Raw genomic sequence first — 21,723 nt, forward strand, 5'->3', positions numbered from 1 at the left:
AGTGGCTGTGTGCCCCGGCCCGGCCACAGTGAGAAAGCTTTCAGAATCCATGGCCGGCTGACCAGCCACGGCCTCAGCGCAGTGCCAGGGCCGCCGGCCTGCCTGCAACCTCCCAGCAAGCCCGGGAGTGGGCTCTGCCCACTGACTTCCACCGCGGGGCCTGGGGGCCCCACAGGAGCTAGGCAGACTCTGGGGCCAGATCAGGGCCCGCCCCAAGAAAGGAGGGGTTCAGGCTAAAAAGAAAGCACATTTGTGACATATAGTACCCAAAGGCTTTTTGGCTCTCCCACACGGGGCCGCAGTGGGGTCCTAACAACAAGGACAGTGTCACCAGCGCCCACCGCATACGAGGCGCCTGCGTGCACCTGCCTGAGATGCCGCGTTTGACCCCACAACCCAGGAGCGGGCCTGGGATCACTCCCATCCTACACGGGAAACAGCGGGGCCCAGGGAGGTGAGTGGCTCAGCCAACCGAGGTCCCCGGACAGCAGCGGAGGCGCGAGGGCAGAGGCCAGGACCCATGTTGTCCAGCGCTGCCCAGGCTCCCAGGACACCCCAGCAGTCCTGCCCACACACTGAGTCAGGTCTCCATACCTCTCTCCTCTGCGGCCCCCTGAAGGTCTTTCCCGGGCGGTCCTACTTGGGAACTGGGAGCGGGCGGCCTCTTCTCTGTGTAGGGCTTCTGGGAACCCTCCAGGGAGCTGGCAGGCTCATTGAAGAGGTCCTGCGTCGAGCTGGAGTCCGAGAGTGCCACGGCTGTGCTCTCCTGGCTGCGCTCTGGGGAGAGAAGGACAGAGGCGGCAGCGTGAACCCTGGCACCTGGGGAACAGAGGGGCCTACCACGGAGCCTCTCGGCCAGAGGTCTGGCCACTGCCCCGTGCACAGCCACTCTGACACTGCCTGGCCCGCCTGTCCTGGAGGCCACCGAGCCACTCACCAGAGGCACCAATTTCCTGGGTTTTCCCCCCAAGAGTGGTGTTCTGGTAAGTGTTTGACAATTGACTCTCAGGAGGGGAAAGCCTTCGTTTGTAGCATTTACTGATTTCTGTGGTGTAAATACTCCCACCGTGGCCAATTTCGAGATACCAATGTGATTTATCTGAATGCAGGGTTGGGAAGAGATGCACAGTAGTGATTATACATCACCGCACAGTATTCCTACCGCAACAGGCACACGTAATAGCGATGGGGAAGAACTCAGCCAACACTTTTACCCAGTCTCCGAAGGCCACGTGTGGTGGGTCTGCAGTGACAGTACAGATCACTGGGACTTGCAGACCCCAGGTTGGAGGCCCCCCTGGGCTCCTCTCCACGGCCTCCCAGCTGCTCCTGAGGAAGATGGGGGCGGGGCAGGAGAGATTGGGGGACATCTTCCCGGGGTGCAGGCTGCTGTGGGAAGGGTATGAAGCCCTGGCTGGACCTTTCTCCCCAACAGAGCAAGCCAGAGCCAACAGGGGAGGGGCAGCAAGCCTGGTGATAGCCCTGTCGCCTCCAGGGCACAGGTGAAGACCCACGGGAAACACCTGCAGGGAATCGCCCAGGGCCTGAACACTCCCACCAAGACACAGGGACCCGGCTGGCCAGGTCTGAGGCTGCACCCAGACAACAGAGGACCAGCCGAGCCCCCAGCCCGGGCTGGCAGGCATGGACTCACAGCCAAGCACTCTGCTGCAGTAAGAGGGGCGAGGACGTGGAGAGACCCACCTGAGGGGCACACAGAGGGCCTGAAGCAAGCAGAAGGTGGAAACGTTGAGAAAACCTTCCAGCAAACCACCCCACCCTGAGCACAAGGCAGCACTGGGGGAACTGGAGGCCGGGGGTGGGGTGCACCAAGGGAACCACAGCAACAGCAAGACCCAACCCTGCTCAGCTTCCACCTCGTCAGCCTCACTTCCCCCACCTGACGCCTGGGAGCTTAAGAGTGAAGCCCATTCCAGGCATGAATATCAGTTATCTCAACCTCTTCTGTCCTACACACGCTATCTCGAGTTCAATATAAAAAGTATAAGACACACACACACGCAAAAGCAGAAAAGAACACTGTCAAGAGACAAAAAGATCAACAGAACTGGGCTCAGAGGTGACCCTCCCCTCTCTTTTTTGTATTTACCTTCTCTAAAGTATTACTAACTCCTGATGAAAGCGAAACCAGCAGCCATGCATCATGGACTGGCAGCACGTGTAAGAATGAAATGAACGAGAGCAGCAGCCTGAGAGAAGGGAGGTTCACGCTGCTGCATGTGAAGCAGGATCACATCCTCCAAGGGCAGACTGTGATCACCTGAAGATGTATTTTCTTAACCCTAATGCAGGCACTACATTATTTTTAAAAAAGAGTTATAAATAAACCAATAGTAGAGATAAAAGGCAACCATTAAAAAATAGCACTTCGTTTTTGTCTTGAACTTTGTGTACTTGAAGGTGACGCTCACTAGTCACGTGACCTTGAATAAGTAAGGCCCTTTCCCCACCTCTGAGTTGCAGCCACGTATCATCTCAGGGGAGCTGGTGCCATGGGGGCTTCTGGGGTCTGGCCCTCAACCCTTGCTCAGCTGCTGGAGAGCCTGGATGCCCAGTCGGCAGTGCCCTGGGGCCACCAGCAGGACAGCATGAGCTGCTTAGCAGGCAAACTCACAACAGAATGGGAAACTGTTCTGGCAAAGTCAAGAGCCTGGACTCTGGGAGACCCCGGCCGCCCGAGTCCAGGTCCTGCTCTGTCACTCACTGGGTCGGACAGCTTAGGCGGTTGCCATAATTTCTTTACACTTGTTTCCCGACGTGTGGAACTGTCATAATACATGTGCCCACTTCATGGGGTTGTTATGAGGATTAAAGTGCCTGATACACTGTGAATGTTCATGAAATGTCAGCTCAACTATCACCAGTATGACCTCAGAGAACCCGGACCATCTCATCTCTAATGTCTCAGATGTGACACACAAGGGTTTAGTCCTAAAGACCACACTGGACACAGGGCCTGTTGACAGGGTGCTGACCACTCCTTACACTGACTGGGCAACACCATCCCAGGTGCGCTGGGCAGCACACAGGACACCAAGAATTAGGCCTGTGCTTCCAACAGCAGCTCTGGGGCTCCACCTCTCTACCCACATCTGACTGCTGACCAGGCTTTGGGGACAGTGACCTTTCAGGCAGCTCCATAGCTGCCTCTGCATGTCCACTGCCCAGTAAGTGCAGGGCATCAGCATCTCACTTCATGGGGGAAGGGACCTCCTCGGCAAGGGGCTCTCCCCTGACTGCAAGGCAGATCCCAAGCTCCATAAGCTCCAAGTGGGGGTGATGGGCAGCGTGAAGGCATCGCTTCTCCAGGGCTGGCAGCCGACCCTCTGGGCTCCGGGAGGCCCAGACCCGCACTCCAATCCCAGAGCTGCCACTTGGGCTGCTCGAGGCCTCCATGTCATGGTCTTTAACATGTTTGTCACTGCCCGCCCCCCCCCACCTCTGCCCCCGACACACACACAGGATTCCCACAGGGGCCTGCTTGGTTCCTGGCACACTGGAGTGACGCCCACCAACCCACCCGGCCCTCAGCCCCACCTCCGGCCCTGACAAAGGACTCAGGCTCGTGGTTAAGCGGTCCTGGCAATCAGCCGATGGGCGCTCCCCTGCCAGCACCCAAGCAGCCGCAGGCGCCGCAGGGCTGGGCAGCACGGCCTGCAGCAGGCAGGCATCCAGGAGGCAGCACAGCGGGAGGACTGACTGAGAGCTGGCATGAGGCTGATGGGCCACGAGCTCACAAGTTGTTGGGCTTTGGGCCTGAAGGAACTGCTCATTTGATGGAACCCGTTGTGATCATCATGAAAACCAAGGATCAGCTTAAACAAACATTTGGATATTTCCTACCAATGCGCTAATGTCCTGGCAGCGCTGCCCGGTGAGGGTGAGGGAGGGTGGTGTGGGCAGGACGGCGGTACCCGCTCCCCGGGGAGTGACAGGTAGAGGGGCCTCAGCTGAGCCTCCTTTAAAACTGCACCTGCAGCCACCACAGAGCAGGACACGTGTCAGCCAGGGAGCCAGCGGGAATGGGGCTGCGACCACGCTTCCCTGACCCCTTCAACACGTGGGTGAAAACCTAGGACGCTGACCCTGACAGGGCAGAGAGCAGCATCGGCTGGCACGACGCGTGTGGTTCCTCCCAGGGTGATCGTGGGCACTCACGGAGCCCTGAGGAACATGTAAAGGGCCGGGAAGTCCCCAGGGGCCAGCACATCACGCAGCACACCCTGCAGCTTGGGGGAGGCGAGGGTCTGCGAAGCAAGAGGGTGGGGGATGCTCATGCCTGGGAAGCAGAGGATAAGTGTGTCGCTGCAAAGACAGACACCAACGGGGGGGACTCAGGAGGCCCGGGGCCAAGTATCTCCAATCCTCTCGGGTCTCGTGTGTCAGAGAGGGTTGGCACGAGACTGTTGAAAATGATCCTGATTTTAAATACTAAGAAGCAAGTGAGGTCCCACTTGGGGGCCTGTGGAGGGGCTGCACTGGGGCTTCCTGGGCCCCTGGTCCTAAGGCAGAGCCAGACTCAGCTAAACAGCCGGCGACCTGCAGGGCTGGGCAGGAGGGCCTTCCCAGGAAAGGCACACAGGTGGGTGGACCCTGGAGACCACCCACCGCCCAAGCTCCCGACTTCCTTAGTGGGCTGCCTAGAGGCCAGCAGGAAAGAGAGCTGGCACCCGGGTGGAGGGCCGGCTACACAGGCAGCCCTGCACTCCTTCCAGGGTGCTTTTTTAGAACCTGCCCACACAGAACCTGCTCACACTAATACATACATGAGGCAGGGTTATAAATATGTCACTCTTACTGTTAATCACTGGAGAGGTTCACTTCCAAGCCCCTGGGCCACCGCAGCCCTTCCTCTGAACCTTAGAGGGACGTGCATCTGTTGACCTGCTTTCTCAGCCTGGGCACCCCCACCACCACCTCCAGGGGGACCCACAGCCAGGGCAAGTGAGCAGAGCTGGGGGCACAGAGGGAAAGGGGCCCGGCCTGGTGACACAAGCCCCTGTCCCACCGGGGCTTTCTTTATATGGGTTTGACTCAGTTCACATCCCTTGAACATTCTCAGGATTTGCAGGCCAGCCTGAAAGAGCTCTTTGGTTACAAGACACACGTTCCCTGCTGTGTTTTCTCCACTTGCTCTGGCAGGAAGGCTAGAAACGGCCACAGCCAGCTAGTCCATTAGCTCAGCTATATGAAAGCTCAAGGAAAAAGACGCGTGCTTGTGTGATCAAAACTGCAGCAACTCTGGCTGCTGAGCCCTGAAAAGATCACCAATTTTCTGCCGACCAGAAAACAACAGGTTTCTAAGAACTGTAAACTTGGGTGGAATCAATATTTTGAGAAATCTTTCAACTGGGCAAAACCTGCCCCAGTCGGGCCCTGATGACCGCCAAGAAGGGAACTTGTCCACCGGGAGTAGGGCTGGGGTGTGGGATGGGTGCCCTCCTGCAGGCCAAGGAGACTGGACAGACCTCCAAGAGAAGAGACACCAGAAACCCGCCCCATCCATCCCCCAGAGAGGTAGCAGTGGAGCCAGGCCCCCAGTGCTCAGAGTGGGGAGAAGGGACTTCCCTGGTGGTGCAGTGGTTAAGAATCCACCTGCCAATGCAGGGGACATGGGCTCAATCCCTGGTCCGGAAAGATCCCACAAGCCACGGAGCAACTAAGGCCACGAGCCACAACTGCTGAAGCCCGTGCACTCTAGGGCCCATGTGCTGCAACTACAGAACCCATGTGCTGCAACTATTGAGGCCTGCGAGCCTAGAGCCCATGCTCTGCAACAAGAGAAGCCACTGCAATGAGAAGTCCACGCACTTCAACGAAGAGTAGCCCCCGCTCACCGCAACTAGAGAAAGCCCACGCATAGCAACAAAGACCCAACACGGCCAAAAAAAAAAAAAATTTTTTTTAAGAATGGGGAGGGGACTTCCCTGGTGGTGCAGTGGTTAAGAATCCACCTGCCAATGCAAGGGACACGGGTTCAAGCCCTGCTCCGGGAAGATCCCACATGCCACGGAGCAACTAAGCTCCTGTGCCACAACTACTGAGCCTGTGCTCTAGAGCCCACGAGCCACAACCACTGACGCCTGCGCACCTAGAACCTGTGCTCCGCAACGAGAAGCCACCGCAATGAGAAGCCCACGCACTGCAACGAAGAGTAGACCCGGCTTGCCACAACTAGAGAAAGCCCGCGCACAGCAACAAAGACCCAGCGCAGCCAAATAAATAAATAAACAAATAAATAAATTAAAAAAAAAAAAGAATGGGGAGAAGACCTGGCCTCATAGCGTGCCCCTTGCCCTGAGCCCTCACCATGCACCACCCTGCTCCCCGAGCCGGCAAGGCACTGACCAGGGAGGCCTCGGGCGGCTTTGTTTTCCTAATGGCAGGCGGGTGGACAGCTGCCTCTCGACCCCGATACCAGGGCAGGCAGAGCAGGTCAGGTGAGAGCAGCACCCCACAGCTACCTGGAGGGGTTCCCAGGAAGGCTCTTCCAACAGAGGATGATTGGGAACCTGCCTTTCTCAGAGCCAGAGAGAGAGAGAGAGAGAGAGAGACCGCAACCACGCCACTCCCCTGTGGCCTTCAGGCCCTGCTGCTTCCCAAGCTCTCTCCCTCAAGGTCTCTCTTCCACCCACCCGGTCATCTATCTCAGTGTCCAAATGCCACAGGACTCTCCAACCTCCGTGTCTTTGCTCCCATGGCCCCTCACCCGAAATGGCCCTGCAGCTCTCTCTGGAGGCCCACCTCCTCCAGGAAGTCCCCCAATCCACCAAACCCCAGAGCCAGCTCATGGCACTCCCTCATGACACCAAGCACTGCCCCAGGGACACAGACCCAACTGAGATCTCATCTCGGCTCTCCCCACGGCGCCGTCTCCTAGGCCCAGCACACAGCAGACGCTAACAGATGCCATGACCAGCTACAGCCCAAAGACGTTTTTCAAAGGTGAGAATGAGGGAGAAGAGGACAGAGAAGGTGACGGGCTCTGCCCTCTGCCAGCCTCCCTCCTTGGCCCGACACCAGTCCCACCCTGTGGGGACTTGCAGGACCACCTGGGCTCCATGAGGAAAAGGTCTATGTGCAGGACAAGCCCAGCATAGGCTTGTCCCCTCGGCCAGGCCGAGGACACCACGGCTGCAGAGCGCACGGTGAGCATTTTTACACCCTTGTCCTTGTAAAGAACACTTTGTATCTTATAGTCTGTTGCCTTTGCTACCCTTTTAAGCAAGAAAGAATAAAGCAACGGAAACACAGACGGAGCTGCCTGCCGGACAGGCGGGTGGGCGGGCAGTGTGGGGAGGCCACTGCTGCGTGTGCGTCTGGCCAGAACTGGGATGATGGGCCGGGGCAGAAGCCAAGCACATCAAACACACACTCTCCAAACCACAGGACAGCAGTACAGAGGTGCTCCCGGCCAGCGGGAAGCAGGGAGCCGGACTGAGGGTCAGCATGCGGCCAGCTCGGTCCCTGAAGCGAGCTGCGACAGCACAAGCAGAGGACAGCCTGGAGAACAGTGGTCAGGGCTAGGGGCAGCACGGGCAATACCGGTGGAGGCAGCGTGGGCGAGTGGGCGAGGACGAGCACAGATGGGACACGACACAGACGGTGACGGTGACGGCACGGCAGGTGAGGATGGATGGTCGTGAGGGGGCTTGATACAGGCACGCTGGGCTGCCCCGAAGGCCCACACCTACCCCTGGGGCTCAGGGCAGCCACGGTTCATGCTGTAAAGGGGGCCACACGGGCACCCTGCACCCACCCCAGCCCCTGTGGCTCCCGCTCGCCTGAGCCTGGCTTGCCCTCCCCTCCCCGACAGTGACCTCCAACACACCCCTCAGATCTTGACTAAGCTTCCCCCCTCAGGAAGGCTTCCCACCCACCAAGAGACCAGGACAGGTCTCTATGGGACCCTCTGCTGTTCACGGAATCACACCTGCTCCTGTACCAAGCACCCGCAGCAGGGCAGGGCCCAGGGCTGTGCCATGTACCTGGCACAGGGCCGCAGGACGGGCAGGGCCTTGGGCAGGCTGGAGAGCCCCACCCTGAGGCCCCCTCTGGCTCTGGCTCTGACATTCCAAAGTGATGTGGAGCACGACAGCCAGACGGTGAGGGTCCTGGCCAGTCCAAGCCAGGGCCCAGGCTGTTCTATAAGGGTCCCACTCCCTGGGCCCTGCCACCAGGGAACTTCCAACAGGGAGACGCACAGACCCAGCGCCTTCCAGGCTGTGGGGACCTCCCACTGTGGCCTCTCCACTGGCCCAGGGCGGGTGGGGGAGGACACTGAGACCCCAGGTGCCCTTGGCTCCACCCCAACTAGCCCCGCAGCCTCCTGCCCTCAGCTCACTCCCTCACGGGGGACAGGACACACGGCCAAGCCTGCCGGGTGACTGTGAGGACGGGTACCCGCTACCACTCCCAGGACCCAGCCTGGAGCCCCACACGGAGCGAGCACGCACGGCTTCATGGTGGGGCCCCCATGCACACACACGCACATATACGCACACACACACACACTGCACAACGCATGTGGGGAGGAGCACAGAGCTTGTCTGGGAACCTCATCACGCTGTGGTCGAGCCTGTGTGAGCGGCGATCTCTGGAAGCCCCCTGAAGGTCCCAACACACTGCAACGTGGAAGATTTCAGCGCTGCGGGCGAATCCCAAGACGGACGGAAGGGAGAGGTGAGGCAGGCGGGGCTGCTGGGAGCGGAGGTCCTGCTCTGTCTCTCTCTGTCCCTCTCGGCCCAACCAGGGCCCCTCAGGTCAGCCGAGGGCGCCTCCAGCTGCCCGAGGGCCAGTTCCAAGGACTTCTCCCCAGGGCCGCAGACGGGCTGCAGGAAGCTCCCCACCCTGGTGTGGAGGGCAAAAGCGTGCAGGTGGGGCCGGTTCAGAGAGCACCCCGGGGCCGCCTATGCTAAGCTAAGTAATTACTAAGACAATGAATAACTGTCAAGCTCCCTACATAGGCCGCAGCCATCCTCCTAAATCTCCCCTCAATCTCTCTCCAGGTCAGAACTGAGCCCGGCTGGCTCCTGGTGATGAAGCAGAGGCGTCCTCAAGTGCAGCGCGGCCCTGAGGCTGGGTCTCCTCACCACACCCCAGGGAGGGCCTGGCACTCGGCTGCCCGTCCAGCGGGCGGCAAGTTAGCTTGATGGTCCCTGTGGTGCAGGGGACCAGGGCCCCTCAGGGGCCGACTTCAGAGGATGCCACCTGCCCCTCTTCTGAGGCCGCACCACAGCTGGAGGGTCAGGGTGCAAAGCCAGGGTGACTGACCCCACACCTGAGCTCCCCCGGCTGAGCAGCAGCAACCGGGGCCCCTGCCAGCTCCGACGACAGCTCAGGGTGCCTGCGTCTAGGAGGCGGCTGTGACCCGCAGGCACCCTCGCTTAACACCCACAAGGAGAACGTCACCCCCGTTGCACAGGTGCGGAAGCTGTGGCTCAGAGAAGTGAAATCCTTGCCGAGGGCAGAGCTGGTGGAGGGGGCAAGGTACCTCTGCCCTGGCCGCCCCGTCTGACCTCGAGCAGGGCCCCAGCCTCTGCACACTCATCTGCACCAGGGCTGGGCGCACACGCCATCCTCCTCGCCAGGCAGGGGCTCCACGCCGGCCCGCGACCTCCCGTAGCAGGAGACCCCAGGCTGGTCATGGGAGGTAGGAGCTGAGGTGGCTGGTGCAGACAGACCTTGGAGGCTCCAGCACATCCCCCGGCATCGACAGCCTGCTGCTTCTGCCCTAGCCAGGGCCTTGCCCGGCAGCCAGCAAGGCTGCCCTAGGGCCACTCCAACGTTCCAAGACCACGGCTAGCTCAGGGCCCCAAACATTCTCGTGCTGTGGACGCCGCTTTCTCTCTGAGGTGAGGGCTGAGAGTTCTAACAGCACCGTAGATAGGCCTGGCCAGCGCAGGGCTTCCCGGCACAACCAGCTGGGGCTGGCCACGGCGAGCCATGGGATCTCAAAGGCTCCATGTCATTAACAAGAATCACTTTGCATAAAAAGTTTTTACAACCATTCAAAAACGTACAACCACTGAAATAATATCTGAGCGTATTTGTGTGGCTCCCCCTACAAGCTTCCAGAACCAGGCGCCCAGGACATGTTACACCGGCACCTGTCCCCAGTGCTGTGCTCCCCACGGCTCCACGCACACACAGGTGTGCCAGCGTGGACACCCTGAGAGGCGTTCCTCCCTCCTGAGACCGGCCTGGTGCTAATTCCTCCAGGAGGTACCTGGCAGAATGGAATTCCCAAGCAAGGACTTATTTCCAGTGTTTTCTCAATATTCTCAAGAGTAAAAGGAGAGGACAGGGTTTAACTTGAGGTGAGTGAGACCTGGAAGGTCCCTGTTTCAGGAATGTCTGCGGTATCACAGCGAGAAGATCAGGCCAGCCAGCTCCCAGGTCCATGCTCCCTGCTCTGGGGTGGGCAGGGAGGTGATAGAGACACACAGCACACGCTCAGACCCGCACGCGCTCAGACCACAGCCCCTCCACACACACCACAGGCCACCCTGAACCCCGGAGGGGACACCGCCAGCGTCCTCTCCTCTTGGGTCACAAACCACACCCCGAGGAGTCTAGTTTGCCACCTTGCCCCCCTCCACCAGCTCTGCCCCTGGCCCTGCTCCCAAGCCCTGCTCTCCAGGAGCTGTGCACTGGGTCCTGCCGAGCTGAGCGACGTGGGAGCGAGGGCCTGGGTGGCCTTCAGCACTGTCACTGCCCCCAGGGTTCCACCTAGTGGCCCCCAAGGCCCACCAGTTGGCCCGGTGCCGTGCAGGTGAGGGGAACATGAAGAGACTGAGCTGCGAGGCCGGCATGCAAGCCTCCGGTGTTAGTAAGGATGTGGGTGACCGACCACCACCTGCCCGTCCCACGTGGGGAGCCAGCTGACCCCACCACCAACCCATCTGGATTCCCGGGGTGACAGACTCAGAGTCACGGCCCTCCCCAATCATCAGAAGGACGTGCCGTAATAATGTGGGGGCCACTCGGGGCTGCCTGCAGACGCCAGTGGCCTCCCAACCGCCCTTTCACGTCCCCAGCTCACAGGGAGGAAATGCAGGCTCGCAAAGGCCCCCAGGTGGGCGGGGGCAGGTGGCGACCCTGAGCATGTCTGGGGAGCACAGGATCACCGTGAGTCCATGAGGTTAATGAACAGCCGCAACATTGCCCGTGTCACCCCAGACCCGGCACCCCCCTCACCAAAACAAAGCGGCTCATCACCCGAAGCACCCGCCCCCGTGATTGGCGTGCCGCCCTGGGCTGGCAGGAGGGAGAACAGGGACTGTACCGTCCGGCGTCGCCTGCTGGTGGGGTTTTTTACATTTGACGTAATCGTGGTCAATCGGAGTGGCTGTGTAAGGTGGGGATGTCAGACCTGGGCCAGAGGAGGAAGGGAGGGAGGCTCCGGGGCCCGGCAGTGTCCCAGCTGAAGAGTGGGAGTCCTCGTCCACCAGGCAGGCCTTCTCCCTGTGGACCAGAGGGTCAGGGCGCAGGTCAGAACCGCGGCCCACTGAAATGGAGCACATGCCGGTCTGGACGGTGCCCTTCCCAGGGTAGGGGCCCCTGTTCCCAGCGCCTCTGGTGACACCCGCCCCCTCTGGCATCCAGGGGCTGAAGGGGTGGCCCCACGGGCCCCAGCCAGGAGCTGCCCACCCCTCACGGCTGCGCTTGCCGGCAGCTCACGTCTCACACCCGGGAGACCCCTCCTCAGAAGCACCTGCCCAGCGCCCCTCCAGGCCGCGTCAGCGCCCTTAGTGTGACACCCGTGGCCTGACACAATTCATCCCAATCAGTGTGTGGACAGAGAAAACATCTGGATTTACTGCGCACTCACACGTGTACAAGGGTATATGCTACAACATTGAGAAAAAAGTTAAAAACACCTGAAACGTGCAAGGAAATGGCTATAGAGAGCAGGGCGCACCTGTGCTCTGCAATAACACACACCTGGACAAGTGGGCACCATCTACGGAGTGGGTCCCAGACTCGCTGCTGGGAAAAAGCAAACTCTGCAACACCTCCAGGAGCTTGTTTTTATAAAATAAAAGAACCCCTATAACTGGACGTTTACGTGAAAGTGTGTGCAAACGCACAGAACATGATTTGGGAAACTCAACCATGAACAGACACTTAACTCTGGGGGTGAGAAAGGATTTGTCATGTTTTAGTCCATACATTTACACATTACCAGAATTTTCTATAACTAGTATGTATTTGCGTATTATTTGTATAAGTTTTAAGTTAAAAAAAATTACAGTCACAAAAAGGCCACATCACTGTGCCTTGGGGGCCCTGTATGACTACAGTCTCAGGGCACACCGTGTCCACCTGGTGACCTGCCGCACATGTGCCCACCTGTCCCATAGCTGACAGGCCCCGGGTGCAGGTCTCTCTGGCACTGGGCAGAGCCTGCACGGTGCCCAGCCAGGCAAGGGCCCAGGGATGGGGCAAGCTGAGCCAGAGCTCCAGGACGTGGATGCCGGGGTGACCCACAATCAAGGGGAGGCCCGGGGGTCTGGCCCAGGCCTGCCAAGAGAACCCCATCAGGGCCCCAGCGCCATGAGCTCTCTGGTGCCGCGAGAGGAGCCCCCCCACTTCTCACACCCTCCCGGCCTCTCAGGAGAAGGGGCAGCAGCCCTCAGAGGGCCCCACCCCAGGAAGAGGCCCTGGCAGAGGGTGCCAGGGTAGGAGGCTGCCACGTGCAGCATCCACACAGGCAGAGCTGTGCTGGGAGGGCGAGTCAGCTCCTCCAGGGACCGTCCAAGGACGAGGAGGTGATGGGCACGCACGAGCAGCCTCTCTGTCTCAGGCTCAACAGAAGGGCCTCGGCCCAGCCACTGGGAGCCTCGGGCCAGACCTGACTCTGCAGGCTCTGGGAGACTCAGCAGACCCCTCCCCACCCCAATGCCCACCGCCCAGCCGCCGCCCAACCACCGGGAGCACGTGCTACTCACTTTTCTGAGGCTTTGGGCGCGTTCTTCTCCTCGCCCCTGGCAAAGGGCCCTTCTGCAGCCTCCTTCATGAAGCTGACGAGTACCTCTGCACTGACCCCAGAGTCGGGCCTCCCCAGGAGCTTCAGGATGGATGCGTGGAGCCGGAAGTACACCTGGGACAAGGACGCGGGTGTGAGCAGCCCTCCCAGCTGCCGAGGTTTGCTGCCCAGCCCCCCCACCCCACCAGCTGTTAATCCAGCACAGCCTCCCACCCAGCACCCACACTCCTTCCTGGTACCACGGAGAGTGGACAGCTCCTGCACACACGTCTCCCCCGCACCATGGGCTCCCTGAGGCCACAAGTAGCGGGACTTCTGTCTGTGTCCCTGCCCCGGAGCCGCCCTGAGGACAGAGGCAGGCAGGCAGTGCTGCAGCAGTGAGGCCTGGGCCTTCCCTCCTTTCATCCGTCCTCACCACACTCGTCCATTCACAAGCGTGAGGCCAGCGGCCCAGGCCCCCAGCCAGGAGAGCCCAGGGCACTTTACTGCCCCCAGGAAGTATCACACACCACAGGTGACCAGGCTTGACCTTCCCACCCAGGTGTGGGTGCCACTTGGCTCCCACGGACAGCACAGTGGGCGACACGAAGGCTGCTGTGGCCACAGGCCCTGATTAACCAGCCTCTCCTCACCCAGAGGCAGTTCTAGACAGACACCAGCCAGGACCCACCCAGGTGAGATGCCTGGTGGTCCAGCCCAGGCCACACTCTCAAGTGGGCACCCCGGACAGAAGAGCCCACACCCAGAGCCCCTCCACCTCCAGCCAACCTGTGGGCCCCAGAGAAACCGGCCCAGAAAGTCCATTTTTAGATGCAGGGCACCCATATGTGCCCAGGTGGCCAAACTCAGGGGAAAGCCAAGTGTTCCACTGGCAAAGGTCATCCAAGCAGCAGGTGAAGTATTTTGAATGAAGGCTCAACAACAGAGGGGAATTTTCACCAGGGCAAGATTAAATTCTTAAAGAGGAATGCCTTTTGTGTGTGTGTGTGGTACGCGGGCCTCTCACTGTTGTGGCCTCTCCCGTTGCGGAGCACAGGCTCCGGACGCGCAGGCTCAGCGGCCATGGCTCACGGGCCCAGTCGCTCCGTGGCATGTGGGATCTTCCCGGACCAGGGCACAAACCCGTGTCCCCTGCATCGGCAGGCGGACTCCCAACCACTGTGCCACCAGGGAAGCCCAGAATGCCATTTTTAAAGCAAGACAGACACATGGTCCCGCTGAGCGCCTGCCCCCTGAGAGCCCGGGTGGTGTGCTGGGAGGGTGGCCTCAGCCCCTCATCCAGAAGGCCCTGGGCCCTGAAGCGCCAGCATCCTGCCTGCTCACTGGTTCTATCAGACAGCAGCAGAGGCCAAACGTCCAAGGAAGATACACGCAGGAAAAAAGAGAGCAGTCGTTCTCCTGAGAGTGAGAGAGCCAGGCTGAGTGTGCTGACTGCCCTCCCTCAGCGGCCTCAGGGAACGCCAGCCACTCCTCTGGGCGGCAGCCTTCTCATGCCCCAGGCGGGAGTCCCTCCAAGGACGGGCTCCTGACCCAAGTGTAAAGCATGAAAGAAATGCGATGGGGAAGGACGTGGGGCCTGGGCTGTGTGGACAGCTACCAGGATGCTGCCGGGGAAGCACTAGACAGGAAGTTTCCTTCCACACTCCACACGGAACCCCCAGAGGTGGCCCAACACTGCTATACACCACTCAGCATGGAGCACTTTTAAAAGGCAAACTTTTTAAAACACGACTTTTTTGTTTGCTCACAAGGTTCACAGATCACCACAAGGCTCCAGGCACAGGCCGTTATTGATCTAATATTATGTGACCTGGGGAAGGGCTCAGAGGAGTGTTCCCTGGGACACCCCTGGTGGCCTAGTGGTTAGGACTCAGTGCTTTCACCGCTGTGGTCTGGGTTCAATCCCTGCTTGGGGAACTGAGATCGCAAGCCCCACAGCAAGGTCAAAAAAAAAAGTGCTTCCTGACACACACACGCACGCACGCACGCACGCGCGCGCCCAGCCTGCACCCTTCACAGAGGGAGTGGAGGAGAGGCCACACCCACGAAGAAGGGGCTGGGTGCTCAGCCAGGCAAGGGGCCAGGAGAACATGAAGGAAGCCCCAGGTCCTTCCACTACATCTAGTCCAATGAGAAAAACAAATTGAAAGATGGTAAGAAAATGTTACTGTGTGTCTACATGTTAATAGGAAACATGCCTAGAAAAACAAGGACATGGCCAAACTGTCAACGTGGATTATTGCAGATGAGGAGCTAGGATCAGTGGGGACTTTAACTTTTCAGTTTAAACACTTCTGAATTATTTGATTATTACATTTTTCTTAACCATTAACATGTATTAATTTAATAAACGAGAAAAAAAAACCTAAATGCAAAAAAGGCATACACAAGCAGATTTTGCCACAAATTTCAAGCACCTTTCTGGGCGGGGGATTGGTGGGGGCGGACACACAGCCTGAGAAAGGGTGACGCTGACAAGCCCAGGGCCTTGGGAAGCCTGGTGCACCCATGCCTGCGCTATGTCCTCAGTGGACCCCTCACGGTACCACCATGGGCACCACCGAGAGCGCTGAGCCACACACCTGGAACCACAGATGCAAATCCAGGCAGCACACACGCGCTCTGCTCAGGAGGAGCAGCGCAAGACCCTGAACCGGGGGTCTAGAGGGCCGGCGGCTGCCCAGCTGAGTCCCACCAGGACAGGTACTTGGGGCACCCCCTGCAGGCTGGGAGCTCTCCCATGCACCCAGGGACCAGGCTGCAGGCGCGAGTGCCCCGGAGCCAGGGACACCGCGTACTAATGCTCCCTCCCCCAGAAAGGATGGCGAGCACCCCTTAGAGAGAGAGAGGAAAGGCTGTTTTAATTGAACTGCACACAAAGAAGTTTCCAGTGGGTTGCAGGGAAGTCACTGGGACCGTGTGCCCATCCCCAGGGAGACAGTGAGACCGGCCCATCCCCTCCCCACGTCCCCGCCCGGGGCCAGCACGGCATCACCTCCAGGGCCTCCATGGCCAGCTCGGGGGGGTTGTGGTAGTGGATCTTCTTGGGGTAGCGGGCCGCCTCCTCGTGCAGGTAGTGGCCGGCTTGCCGGTAGTGCCGCAGGTACACGGTAGGCGGCTGCTGCTGCTTCTCAGCCACCTTGCCCAGCATGTAGTGGATGAGCCACTCCTCCTCATCCCCGTCACCCTCGCAGCGCGCCGCCGATGTGAAGCAGTGCCTGGCGGTCTCCAGCATGCTGTCTCGCCGCTCCTCCATCTGGAATGAGACCACGTGGTGTCCTACTGCCACACCTGCCACAGTGACATGCTGTGTGCCTCCTTCACGTCCCTCTTCAAGGAGCCAAGGGAGCCCCTGCAGCACACAGACCTCGGGCCAGACACCCAGCACCCACACTAGGGGAACATTCCCCCACCAGTAGGGGCTTCAAACTTCCTAGCACAGTGTCAAGAATTTTACAAGGACGCAACAAGCTCCTCTGAGGGAGCAGGGAAGAGACAACAGCTTCTCCACGGCCCTGAAACTGGTGGCTGACCAGCGCTCACAGGAGACTGGCCCTGGACTCACCCACCCCGGACCCAGTGTCCAGAGACCAGGAACCAAGCTGGCATGGACCCCAGGACAGCGGCCGCCCCTGCCCCTCACCTGCTGCACAAGCTCAGGGGGCAGCTCAGGCCTCCACTGCTTCAACTGGCGTGAGGCGAAGGAGTGCAGGGCATAGGACATGGTTCCGAACTCGATCCACAGGGACAGGTTGGAGCTGTCGATCTCCAGCGCCTGCCGGAAGCAGTTCAGCACGGGTGTGGCGTGCTTCCAGATGGGCCCGTCGCTCTTCAGCTCGTTGGAGTTCAGTTTGTCCTGAATGCGGCTGGCCCGGGCCAGGGCCATGCCCGCCCAGGAGTCAAACCTGTGGTCATGACACAGCCCAGCTCAACATACTGCTGCCCTCACTGCCCGGCAGACACGGTGCCCACGGGCACATGGGCTCCACCTCAGACTTCCTAACTCCACCACCGCGGGCATCCCTGAGCCAGGAAACATGGCCCCGCAGGCCCACCTCCAGAGAAGAGCACAGGGCACAAGTCACCCAGCCCCTCATGGCACCCAGGCACTGCCCTGAGAGGATCGCCCCTGGCATAGCCAGACGCTGGCACCCTGCTGCCCTCTGCTCCCCTGCCTGGAGGACATCCCCCCAGGATGGCTCTGAGGGGGAGGAAGGGGCCTGGTCCGCAGGCGTAACCTCATGACCTATAACCTCCCTGACCAACAGCACGGAGCAGCCCAGACTCCTGAGACCCCTGCCACCTAGCTTCTGCCGGATCCGCACTCCCTCCTGGGACCCTGCCCTCTCCAGCTCAGGCACCAGCAGCAAGATGGACAGCAAGGGGACCATGTGATGGATGAGACCCCATCATTCTGAGACCACCCCAGAGAAACTGCTGGTGAGAATGCAGGAACCTCTCTGAGGCACCAAGACCATTTCTGGGCCCTCGAAAGAGTCTGGAATTCTCTAGCACAGAGAACAGAAAAGGCAGCAATCACATGGACATGCTACCCTCCGCAGACTGACAAGTCTTCCACTACCGTGGCACAAACTTCAAAGCCAGCCCCTGGCATCCCTGGGCTGTGCAAGGTCAGGGGAACCTGGGCAGCTCACAAAGCTTCCAGGCACTTCCACTGCTCTCCAAGCGACCAGAGATGAGGGAGCAGGAGAGACCTGAGAGGACAGTGCAGGACCCCCCTCGAGAGGGGTCCTGAGCACCTTCTTCTCCAGGGGTGGGGCCTGGGAGAGAGCATGCTCTCTCCACCTGGGCAGCTCCTTCCACACCACAGCAGATGCCCACGTGCGTGCATGAGACCAAAACAGAAACCACCATCTCCTGTTGCAAATACAAGCAAGCAGAACACAGACACATTGTCACAAAAACTTGAAACGCTCCTCTGGGTGCTGCCAGGAGCCAGGCTCCCCCTTCCCTCAGACAGGTGGGTGTTGTCACTGTCACTTTTCAGACGTGGCAGCAGCAGGAAGTGAGCACTCAGCCAGCCTGGGTGCAGCTCTGATCCACCACCCCGGGCCACGCGACCCTAAGCCACTGCGACCCTGGGCCCCACGACCCCAGTCGGCAGCGACCACAGGGAGGACAGCCAGGGCCACCACCACACAGGCCCTTGCCTGGAGGAAACCACAGGCTGAGCAAGAGGGGCTGCAGGAGAGCCTTTCCCACAGCAGTGGGAGTCATGCGCTGGCTTCTCCACCTAGACCCCAGCCCTCCTGCCCCGGCCAGGTGGGTCCTGCCTGATAAGGCAGAGCCCTCCGTTCCCGACAACTCCCAGGAGGGCTGCCTATGGAGGCCACTCTGGACCCTTCAGACACAGGTCACCAGCAGAGAGTGGTCTCCTTCCGACCCTGGCCCTCCTAGGCGCAGCAGCCATCAGAAAAGATTCCCTCTCAATCAAGCGAGTCAGACTTTATGAGCTTAGCAGGCCCTTCACGAGGATCAGGCCGATCAGTACGATTTAAGAAGAGGCCGCCAGGGACCACTGGGAAGAAAGCATGAGCCTTACGTACGATGGGCTCTCCTGCCATCAATGCACTGCATCCCAGGAAGGAAGGAGCCCCCCCTCCCCTGCCACCAAAGAAGAAAACAACCACAACGAAAGGCACTGCAGTGGAAGAAGCAAGAGTCCACCCAGCCGACTCCCCAGGGCTGCGGGCCGGGACCAGAAGGACACAGTTGCCTGCTTTGACCCTGCCCCCACCCCAGGGACTGGGGAAGAAGGCTCTGCCCTTCCTCACCTCTGCGGAGTGCCCACCTGCCCTCCCTTCCTTCTTCCTGGCCTCCTTGCTGTGGGCAGGGGAACCCCAAACCGCCCCGGGAAGAGCTCTCCAAGACGAGTCCCCAGCCCTCCCACAGCCGGCCTGCCCAGCACCCCGTGGCTGACCTATTGGGGCAGACGCAGATGTCGTGCATGTAGAACTTGATGGCCTTGGACTGCTCCTTGTTTTTGAAATGGTAATCAGCCAGGAGGTAGTAGAGCTCATTCACCACCGAAGGGGAGGGGTCGGCCCCTTCCGGGAGGCAGGGCACCTGGTAGGTGAGAGGGCAAGGGTGAGGGGACATGGAGCCAGGGACTTGGGTGTCACCAGGGTGTGACCAGGACCCTTCACTTCCCAGGGCCCTGCCAGCTGGCGCAGAGCAGGGGAGAGGCCAAGGCACACAGGCGGAGGTGCTGGAGGAGACAGGACACGGCCGGCACACCAGCTCCTACCTCTGCAGAGGTGCCCTCGATGTAGGAGGAGACTTTGTCCAGGCTCAGGGCTGGCCGCTCTGTGCGGGGCACGATGGTGGCAATTCGCTTCAGGAGGTTGGCCAAGTCAGCGGACACGGTACTGGTCTTATAGCTGTCAAACTCAGGAAGGGTCTTGGGCTTAAAGTACTCGAACATGAACAGGGCATCCTCCCATATCAGATCCACCTGAAAGAAGGCAGAGGCAGGCCATAGTGCGGTCCAGGTATAGTGCATGGCGGGGAGTCCTTCTACGGAAACGCTCAGTGTCCAGTGTAGACGAGGAGAGCCTCAAATGACTCCCACATACTTAAAACATCTGCTCGCTGACTGCAATCCCTAAATCCAAGTGTGTGACGCAGAAAAGTGAACCAGCACAAACCCGGTCTTTATAGAGACAAACACTGGAACCGAGGGCTCGTTCTGAGTCCACATGGCCATAACAGAGGGCAGGTCACCTGGTTGCCAAATACTGACCAAGCGCTTGCTCTGGGCCAGGGCGCTCTGCATGCCACGGGGGTCACGGCGGGGACCCTGCCCAGAGTCGCACACACTTAGGGGATGGACTCCCTCAAAGAATAGTTGACCGTGTTCAGGACCACTGAGGTAACACACCCACTAGCGGTCTGAAAACCAAACACCAAAAAAACAGAAACCTTCTAAGGAATTATCTGCATTATTCAAATTGGGGGAAAAAGATCTACTGAAAAATTGCCATGCTGCATTTTTGAATGATTAGTCAACATTTATGAAACTAGTTCTTGCGAGAAAAGCAAGAACTTTCTTTGGTGGGACTAGTCCACCTGATGCAGCAAATCCCACCTCCCAACCCGACCCCCCCCACCACGACAGCACCCCCACCAGGGGAGCCCAGGCCCTGCCCCCAGGGGGCCCTCACCTGCTGAGCCGAGTGCTCCTCCAGGTACCTGGCCTTGCTCTTCTTGCTGGGGTAGCTGTACAGGCAGTAGAAGCATTGCTCCAAGGCTGTCTCCAGCTCCTCCTTGTATGGGTGAGTGTCCTCAGAAGCGGATGCAGCAAGCTCCTTCTGGAGGACGCGCACCTAGGTGGTGGGCGGGCGGGAAGAGGCACCTGGGGGAGGGCCGGCAGCCGCCTGCACAGTGGGCCCATCAGCTCTGCTAACCTGAGGAGCTTGTCTGGGCCTGTGTCCTGGAACCGGCCTGCCACCCCCTTGGGAGCCATCTGGGCCCCGCTCTGCAGGGCGTGCTGAGGATTTGCCCAGCTTCCCTCCTTCCAGCACCGCAGGCAGTTTCTAGCTACACTTGTTCATTTAGACATTCATCTGCTCCCCAAATATCTACTGAGCACCGTCTTATGCTGGGCACATCGAGACACTGTCCCTGCCTTTGGGAAGCTCAGACTCCCGTGGAGGGGTGTGAATTAAAGTTATAATGTCAGACGATAAATCCCATTAGGGCCGAGGGAACCTCTCTCTGGCAGACAGACATTAGTGAGGATCTCAGAGGAGGCGAGTGATAGTCAGCTGGTCAATCTACAGAGGTCAAAGCAACGGCTACCATTATGATGCCCAGCTATTAGCAAACATACATTCTTTTCAAGCATCTGCGGTATTTTTACCAAAACTAGACAAAAAGCAAGTCTCGACAAATACCAAGGACTAGGTATAATACAGACCACATCCTCCAAACATAATTCGATAAAATTAGAAATCAGTTACATAAAGATAGCAAATATCTCAGCCATAAAAAGGAACAAAATTGGGTCATTTGTTGAGACGAGGATGGATCTAGAGACTGTCATACAGAGTGAAGTAAGTCAGAAAGAGAAAAATAAATATCATATATTAATGCATATATGTGGAACCTAGAAAAATGGTACAGATGAACCGGTTTGCAGGGCAGAAACTGAGACACAGATGTAGAGAACAAACGTATGGACACCAAGGGGGGAAAGCGGCAGGAGGGTCGGGCGGGGGGCGGTGTGATGAATTGGGCGATTGGGACTGACATGTATACACTGATGTGTATAAAATTGATGACTAATAACCTGCTGTATAAAAAAATAAATAAAATAAAATTCAAAAATAAAAAAAGACCTTGTCATAAAAAATAAATAAAAATAAAGATCGCAAATATCAAAACTTATGGCATGCAGCTAAAAATGTACTTGGGGAAAACTTATAATCTCCAACACACGTATTAGAAGGTGATCACTAAAATAAGCATTTACTTCAATAAGTTAGAAAAAACACGAAGCAAATCCAAAGAAAGTAAAAAATAAAGTGTCAATTAGTGAACTAGAAAGCAAAGAAAAAATAGGTCAATAAACCAATAACTGGTAGTTTGAAAAAACTAATTTCGATAAACCTCATAAAAGACTGTTTTTTCAAAAATGGAAAAGGAAGCATAAATAAATGATTTAGCAATGAAAAAGGGGGCATAACTAG

The 21,723-nt window shown here is 58.6% G+C and overlaps 1 protein-coding gene across 4 annotated transcripts in view; it reads right to left on the reverse strand.

Moving 5' to 3' along the window:
* Positions 1–21,723, reverse strand: part of CABIN1 (calcineurin binding protein 1) — a 102,523-nt gene that overhangs the window by 46,245 nt on the left and 34,555 nt on the right. For 3 of the 4 annotated variants that reach the window (XM_081252820.1, XM_081252817.1, XM_081252818.1), the window contains 8 exons: positions 20,197–20,358; positions 19,281–19,487; positions 18,954–19,099; positions 16,656–16,917; positions 16,008–16,268; positions 12,975–13,126; positions 11,309–11,487; positions 595–777 (listed from right to left, as the gene is read on the reverse strand). In XM_081252820.1, coding sequence (XP_081108946.1) covers positions 595–777; positions 11,309–11,487; positions 12,975–13,126; positions 16,008–16,268; positions 16,656–16,917; positions 18,954–19,099; positions 19,281–19,487; positions 20,197–20,358 — 1,552 coding nt within the window. The remainder of the gene's footprint in view (positions 1–594; positions 778–11,308; positions 11,488–12,974; positions 13,127–16,007; positions 16,269–16,655; positions 16,918–18,953; positions 19,100–19,280; positions 19,488–20,196; positions 20,359–21,723) is intronic. The other variant, XM_081252819.1, reaches the window with a different exon arrangement.

Source organism: Mesoplodon bidens (assembly GCF_964165515.1).
Source record: "Mesoplodon bidens genome assembly, chromosome: 13".
Lineage (NCBI taxonomy): Eukaryota > Metazoa > Chordata > Mammalia > Artiodactyla > Ziphiidae > Mesoplodon > Mesoplodon bidens.